Source organism: Dipodomys merriami, unplaced genomic scaffold, assembly GCF_024711535.1.
Source record: "Dipodomys merriami isolate MVZ:Mamm:240054 unplaced genomic scaffold, mDipMer1.0.p SCAF_12, whole genome shotgun sequence".
In the NCBI taxonomy this organism is placed as follows: Eukaryota; Metazoa; Chordata; class Mammalia; order Rodentia; family Heteromyidae; genus Dipodomys; species Dipodomys merriami.
This window is the reverse complement of record NW_027202493.1, coordinates 34,882,811-34,890,012: the sequence shown is the minus strand read 5'-3', so window position 1 is coordinate 34,890,012 and position 7,202 is coordinate 34,882,811. Positions and strand designations below refer to the sequence as shown.

General features: G+C 46.6%; 1 protein-coding gene across 1 annotated transcript; it reads right to left on the bottom strand.

Moving 5' to 3' along the window:
• Window positions 1-2,711: 2,711 nt before the first annotated feature.
• On the bottom strand, window positions 2,712-4,280 carry LOC138823053 (tripartite motif-containing protein 60-like). Its single transcript, XM_070015996.1, has one exon. The coding sequence runs from the start codon at window positions 4,177-4,179 to the stop codon at window positions 2,770-2,772; it is 1,410 nt and encodes a 469-aa protein (XP_069872097.1). The 5' UTR covers window positions 4,180-4,280; the 3' UTR covers window positions 2,712-2,769.
• Between the last annotated feature and the right edge of the window lie 2,922 nt (window positions 4,281-7,202).

Below are 7,202 nucleotides of genomic sequence, written 5' to 3'. Positions count from 1 at the left end.
TCTCTCATTCCCAGGCCTTTCCCAGCCACGTGGAGTGCCAACCCTGCCTGGTCCCAGCAGGTCTACTGAATAAACCCCTTACCTGAAAAAAAAAAAAAAAAAAAAAAAAAAGAGGCCTGTAATCCTAGCTACTTCGGAAGCTGAGATCTGAGGATCGGTTCAAAGCCAGTTGGGCTCTGTACAGTATGTTCACAAATAAAATAAGACTAATTTAAAAAAAAAAAAATTAAAAAAAAAAAAAGCCAGTTGGGGCAGCGAAGTCCATGACACTCTTTTCTCCAATATACCAGCAGAAAACAGGAAGTGGCCCTGTGGGTCAAGTGATACAGGGCTCATCCTGAGAGGAAGAGCTGAGGGACAGAGCCCAGGCCCAGAGTTGATGTCACATGACCGACCAAAAAATAAAACAAAACAAATAGCCTCTGGGTGCTGATGAGTGGACTAACCTGAAACCCTAGCTGCTCAGGATTCAGAGGTCTGAGGATCACTGTTGGAATCAGCCTGAAGTCAGCCGGGACAGAAAGTCCTTGAGATGCTCTTTTGTTGTTGTTTTTTTGTCTCTCATGGGGCCTGAATTCTGGACATGGGCGCTGTCCCTCAGCCATGCAGCTCAAGGCTAGCACTCTACTAGAGCCATAGCGCCACTTCCAGCTTTTTCTGCTTATGTGGTGCTGAGGAATCGAACCCAGGGCCTCATGCATGCAAGGCAAGCACTCTACAGCTGAGCCACCTTCCCAGCCCACTCACTCCCCTTTTTTTCTCAGGCTTGGGGAGTGAACTCTGAGTCTGGGCACTGTCCCTGAACTCTTCAGCTCAAGGCCAGGACTCTACCACTTCAACCACAGCACCACTTCAGGTTTTCTGGTGGTTAATTGGAGATAAGAGTCCCACAGACTTTTCTGACCAGGCTAGCTTTGAACTGCAATCCTCAGATCTCAGCCTCCAAGTAGCTAGGATTACAGGTGTGAGCCACGTATGCCCAGCTATCCTTAAGACTAACTCCAATCAATAACAGAAAAAGCCTAAAGTGCTGCTGTAGCTCAAGTGGTAGAGTGGTAACCTTTTCTTTTTTTTTTGTTTGGTCGTGGGGCTTGAACTCTGGGCCTGGGCGCTGTCCCTCAGCTCTTCAGCTCAAGGCGAGCGCTCTACCACTTGAGTACAGCGCCACTTCCGGTTTTCTGGTGGTTTATTGGAGATAGGAGTCTCAAGGTCTCTCCTGCCCGGGCTGGCTTTGAACTGGGATCCTCAGATCTCAGCCTCCTGAGTAGCTAGGATTACAGGCGTGAGCCACCAGCGCCCGGCAGTGGTAACCTTTTCTAAAATGAGCTTAGGAACAGAGCCTGGGCCCTGAGCTCTAGCCCAGGACCAGAAAAAAAAAAAAAATAAAAGAGAGAGACAGAAAAAGAAAGAAAGAAAGAGAAAAAAAAAGAGAAAGTAAGAAAAAAAGAAAGGAAGGAATAAAGGAAGGAAAGAAGAAAGAGAAAGAAAGAGAAATGTGTGAGGTTGTTTAGCTCAATGGTACAGTACACTAGCTTGCGTGCACAAAGAAACAAAGAAAGTCCTGGTCTTTATTCTCAGCCCCACTGCAATGAAAAAACCCAGACCAGATCAGAAGCCCTTCATCCTTTGGGCTGGGAATGTGGTTTAGTGGTAGAGTGCTTGCTTGGCAGACACAAAGCCCTGGGTTCAATTCCTCAGTACCACCTAAACAGAAAAGGCCAGAAGGGGCATTGTAGTTTAAGGGATAGAGTGCTAGCTTTGAGCAAAAGAAGCTCATGGACAATACCTAAGCCCTGAGTTCAAGCCTTGAGTATGGCATACACACACACACACACACACACACACACACACACACACACACACACACACACCACATTCATGCTTAGCACTTTCCAATTCCATTCCATGGCCCTTGGCTCTGTTGATTCTTCCCTGATGGAGAAAATTGTGGTCCCAGGAGCATGTGACTGAGGCAAATGACGACAAAGAGCTGTGTCTCTTTATTAGCCACATCAGTTGTACAAGGGATGCGGGGGGCTCTGTGACACGTTTATGCATTTAAAATGTATCCCAATCAACCTCAACCCCTCACCACCACCTCTTATCCCAGAAGAACTTTTTTTTTTTTTTTTTTTTGCTTTTTGCTTTTTGCTTATGTGGTGCTGAGGAATTGAACCCAGGGCCTCTGGCATGCAAGGCAAGCACTTTACCTCTGAGCCACCTTCCCAGCCCCCAGAAGAACTTCTTAAATAATTATCATGACAGTCAAAAATACACAAAGATGCAAATTTCATTTATACACAGAAGGATGAATTATTACAACTCTGAAATCACTGAGTAACATAGTAAGAAAGACCAATTCTGTCCTCATCCCTCTATCTCCAATCTTGGGATTAATTTTATCCTAGGGGGGAGAAGGAAGAGTTGGAGAGGTGGGGAGCGAAGGGATGGTAGGGAAAAACAAAGGAGGTAACAATGTTCAATAGGAAATGTACTTATTACCCTACTCATGTAACTGTAACCCCTCTGTATTATATATATATATATAATACACATATATATATATACATATATAAAATACAGAGGGGTTTTATAGATAGTGGTGCTATGGGGTACTTGTGGTAGAACACTTGCCTTGAGCTGAAGAGCTGAGGGATAGCACCCAGGCCCAGAGTTCAAGCCCCAAGACAAAAAAAATAAAAAAAAAAATCAAAGGCTCTAGAAATAGGATGAAATTGACTGTCTAAACTAGCCTTAACTTGTTTTACATCATCTAGATAGTGGAGCAATTTTTAGAGGTTCAGGATCTACTCCAGGACAGAAAAAAGAGCAGATGGGATTAGTAAAGGAATCAGTAAAACTATAGAGAAGAGACTTATCAGTCATATTGTAAAAGAAAACCTCACCTAATTCATAGTCCAAAAAAATGCCAACCTTACTGGGTCTGACTCTTGTCACGATGTGGGTTTTCCTGGGACCAAATGCTACATAGCCCTCCTCCTCGGTATATATCCCCACTGCCCAGACACCCTTGTGAACTGCAGTGTGATTGCTCCAGTTCCTAGGAAGGCGGTTTTGGCACACACCCAAGGCCCACCTGGCTTTGTTTCCCACCTCCACCTCCCAGTAATGGCGGCCAGAAACAAATTTCTCTAAACCCAGAACAGCAGCACAGAGCTCCCTGGAGCTGTGCTCTCTTCCTTGGGAATACCACACCATTTTTCTGTCCTCAGAAACAACAAGGTAAGGGTGAGCCGTGTTGGGATCCAAAGACACCTGGATGTGAAACTTCTTGATAATCGGATCCAAACTAGAGTACTGTGGAGGGAGCCCGAAAGCATATTCCTGTAACTGGAAAGAGATGAGCTCAGGACTTTTCCTATTGTGCAACCTGTCGTGGAGACTCTTCACATCTGTCAGCAGCTCCAGGTCGGAACTTGCTTGCTTGTCCTTGACTTCTTTCAGTAGATGCAACAGAGTGGAAACCTGGCTGGAAAGCGTTACCAGATGTTTCTGAAGCTCTGTTAAAATGCTTGACTCTTCCTCCCGCATCTGCTTAAGGAGAGCCTCTTGCTGAACCTGGAAAAACCACCTGACTTGCTCAAACTCGGAATTGATTTCATCCGTGCGGAGCTCCACCTGGGCTCTCAGCTCCTTGCATCTCGTGCCTTGCAGGGCGACCACCTTGTCTGCGCGCTCTGCATTGCTCTGCAAGTTACTCAAGGACTCTTTTACCAGCCCCCGGTGATAAGAGGCAATTGTCTTCACAGAGCAAACGTAGTGTGATTGGTGTTCTGCCGAGAAACTGCACAGCGCACATAACACCTGCATGTCCCTCGAACAGAAAAAGGTCAAGAACTGGTTGTGCTTCTGGCACGTGGGGCGTTCCTCCAGCCTCTGCTGCCTCTTGCTCCTTCGGACCTGGAGTTGCTTGGCGATTTCAGCCAAATTCCGGAGCTGGGGGTTCCTCTTGAAGTGGATGCGGGCAAAGTGAAATCGGCACACCGGGCAGGGAAAGTGGTCAGCAGGTCCGCTGTGGAGATCCTTCCAGCACATATGCAGGCAGTCAAAGCAGAAGTTGTGCCCACAGTCGATGGTCACGGGGTCTTTGAAGTAATCCAGACAAATGGGGCAGCAGCTTTCCTCCTGCAAATGCGCCAGCCCGGACCTAACCTCCATGGGGCAGCCAGGGATGGGGGTGGCTGGGCTCCTGGAGCTCCACAGCCAGGGAGAAGTGGCTGTCACTAGCCTGGCATGTCCTGAAGGATTCAAGGCTTGTAGCTCTGTCACCCCGAGCTCATCTGAACTGAAGGGCGATGAGGGTCTTCAGCAAAGCAGTGAGTCACACATCTCCTCAAGCCTGTGAATGAGGAAAGACTTGTTGTGTCACAACCTCCTAGACTCGAAACAACAATATTACAGTGGGTTCAGAAGAATCATCAGGCAAAGCTACTGGGTGAAAATAAGCTTGTGGGGCGGGGAAGGTGGCTCAGTGTTAGAGTGCTTGCCTTGCATGCATGAGGTCTTGGGTTCAATTCCTCAACACCACATAAGCAGAAAAAGCCAGAAGTGGCGCTGTTGCTCAAGTGGTAGAGCACTAGCCTTGAGCTGAAGAGCTGAGGGACAGCTTGCAGGCCCCATGACTGGCAAAATAAAAGCTTAGAAGACAAGCCGGGCACTGGTGGCTCATGCCCGTAATCCTAGCTATTCAAGTGGCTGAGATGTGAGCACTGAGGTTACAAGCTGACCCAGGAAGGAAAGTGTATGAGACTCATATCTCCAAATAATATCATAAAGCTCAGAATCGAGTTGTGGCCAAGTGGTAGAGCACCAGTCTTGAGTATGTGTGTGGGGGGGGTAAGCAGATATTGGACCCACACTTGTGTGGCTCAATATGTAACCAGCCTAGACAGGAGAAAGTCTGTGACAAAACAAAAGCCAAAACTGGAGCTCTGGCTTTAAAGGAGACTACAGACACGGAAAAGGTCAGATAATGTGATGTTAGGAGAATGAACACTTAGATATGTATTTTAATGGTTTTTTTCTTTCATGCATGTGTTTCTAACGCATTTATAAGATTATTTCTTTGTTGCTTTGTATGTCCCTCCCCCACAGTATAACACCCGCTTTCACTATATTTGATGTTAGTATAACTTGTGGAGGAGATGGGGAAAAATAAGTCTTTTAAGGATACAGGTGGACCTGTTGCAACAATGAGAAGTACAAGTTGTCATGTCCAAAACGAGCTTTACAAGGTCTGTGGGGGGGGAGGATTGGGATTGGGGGGGGAGGGGGAAGGCTGGGAAGGGATGTGAAGGGTAAACAAAGGAGGAGGCTGCAATGCTTGGTAAGAAATGTACGCATTATCCTGCCCATGTAATTGTAACCCCTCTATATAGTATGTTCACAAATAAAATAAAATAAAATAAAATAAAATAAAATAAAAAGAAAAAAAAAGAAGACTACAGACAGGGCCCAGAAACCACACAAAATTATATACTACATACACACATTATTTTTTTTTTGCCAGTTCTAGGGCTTGAACTTAGGGCCTGGGTCTTTCCCTGTGCTTCTTTTGTTCAAGACTAGCACTCTACCACTTGAACCACAGTGCCAATTCCAGTTCTTTCTGTTTAGGTGGTACTGAGGAATCCAATCCTGTATTTCATTCATGCTAGGCAAGCACTCTACCATTAAACCACATTCACCGTCCCTACACTCTTTTTCCTGGCTGACACTCGTATCTGAAAATAATAATAACCACAGGGGCTGGGAAGGTGGCTCAGTGGTTGAGTGTTTTCCTTGCATGCATGGGTCCCCTCGGTTTGATTCCTCAGCACCACATAAGCAGAAAATGTGGAAAGTGGCACTGTGGCTCAAATGGTACAGTGCTAGCCTTTAGCTGAAGAGTTGAGGGACAGTGCTCAGGCCTAGAGTTCAGGCCTCATGACCTACAAAAGAAAAAAGAAAAACAAAAAGCTAGGCACTGGTGGCTCAGGCCTGTAATCCTAGCTACTCAGGAGACAGAGATCTGAGGATTCCAGATCTAGGTAAGTCTCTGAGACTCTTTTTTTTTTTTTTTGGAGGGAGGGGTCCGGTCATGGGGCCTGAACTCTGGACCTGGGCGCGGTCCCTTAGCTCTTCAGCTCAAGGCTAGCCCTCTACCACTTGAGCCACAGCGCCACTTCTGGCTTTTTTCTTTTTGCTTATGTGGTGCTGAGGAATCAAACACAGGGCCTTGTGCAGGCAAGGCTCTACCACTGAGCCACCTTCCCAGCCCTCTGAGACTCTTTTCTCCAATCAACCACCAGAAAACTGCAAGTGTCTCTATGGCACAAGTGGGAGACCTCTTGCCTTAAGCTGAAGAGCTGAGGGACAGTACCCAGCACAGAGTTCAAGCCCCATGACCAACCAAAAAGTCAATAAATAATAACAATAAGGTAACATTTCCAGCCAACTTCAGCAGGAAAGTCCTTGAGATTTTTATGTCCAATTAACCTCCAAAAAGCTGGAAATGGAAATATGGCTCAGGTGATACAGCGCTTAGCCTTGGGCATAAAAACTCAGGGACAGCCCCCAGCAAATATTAAGTTGTTAGATAAGTCAATTACTCTCATCTGCTCTGACCCAATCACTATGTATTGAAATATGCATAATGCCATGAGAAGTAAAAGTAGTAATTTGGGGGGGGAGGGTATTTCTGCTAATCCAGGGCCTGGGCACTGTCCTTGAGCTTCTTATGCTCAAGGCTAGCACTCTACCACTTGAGCCAGAGACACTTTCAGTTTTATGGTGGTTTATTGGAGATAAGAGTCCCATAGACTTTCCTAGCCACAGGGCCACTTCCAGCTTTTTCTGTTTATGTGGTGCTGAGGAGTCAAACCCAGGGCTTCATGCAGGCTAGGCAAGCACTCTACTACTAAGCCACATTCCCAGCCCCCAAATAGTCATTTTTATAAGTAATCAAAGTTGAGTTCAGGTAACATCATCTGCAGTGGTTCCCCTGGGTTAAGAACAGTGCTGGCCACGCCCACCTAGTGCCCCCTTCCTGCTTACCTGGAGTGGGAGCTCACTCAGAGGCTCTAGCAGGACAGACTCCCAGAATGGACCTCAACTGCAGCCTTGCACAGACTGGCAGCTGACTGGTGGCCCTAGCTTATATATACCTGGATGAGAGGGTGGGTATGGAGGCCACGCCCACA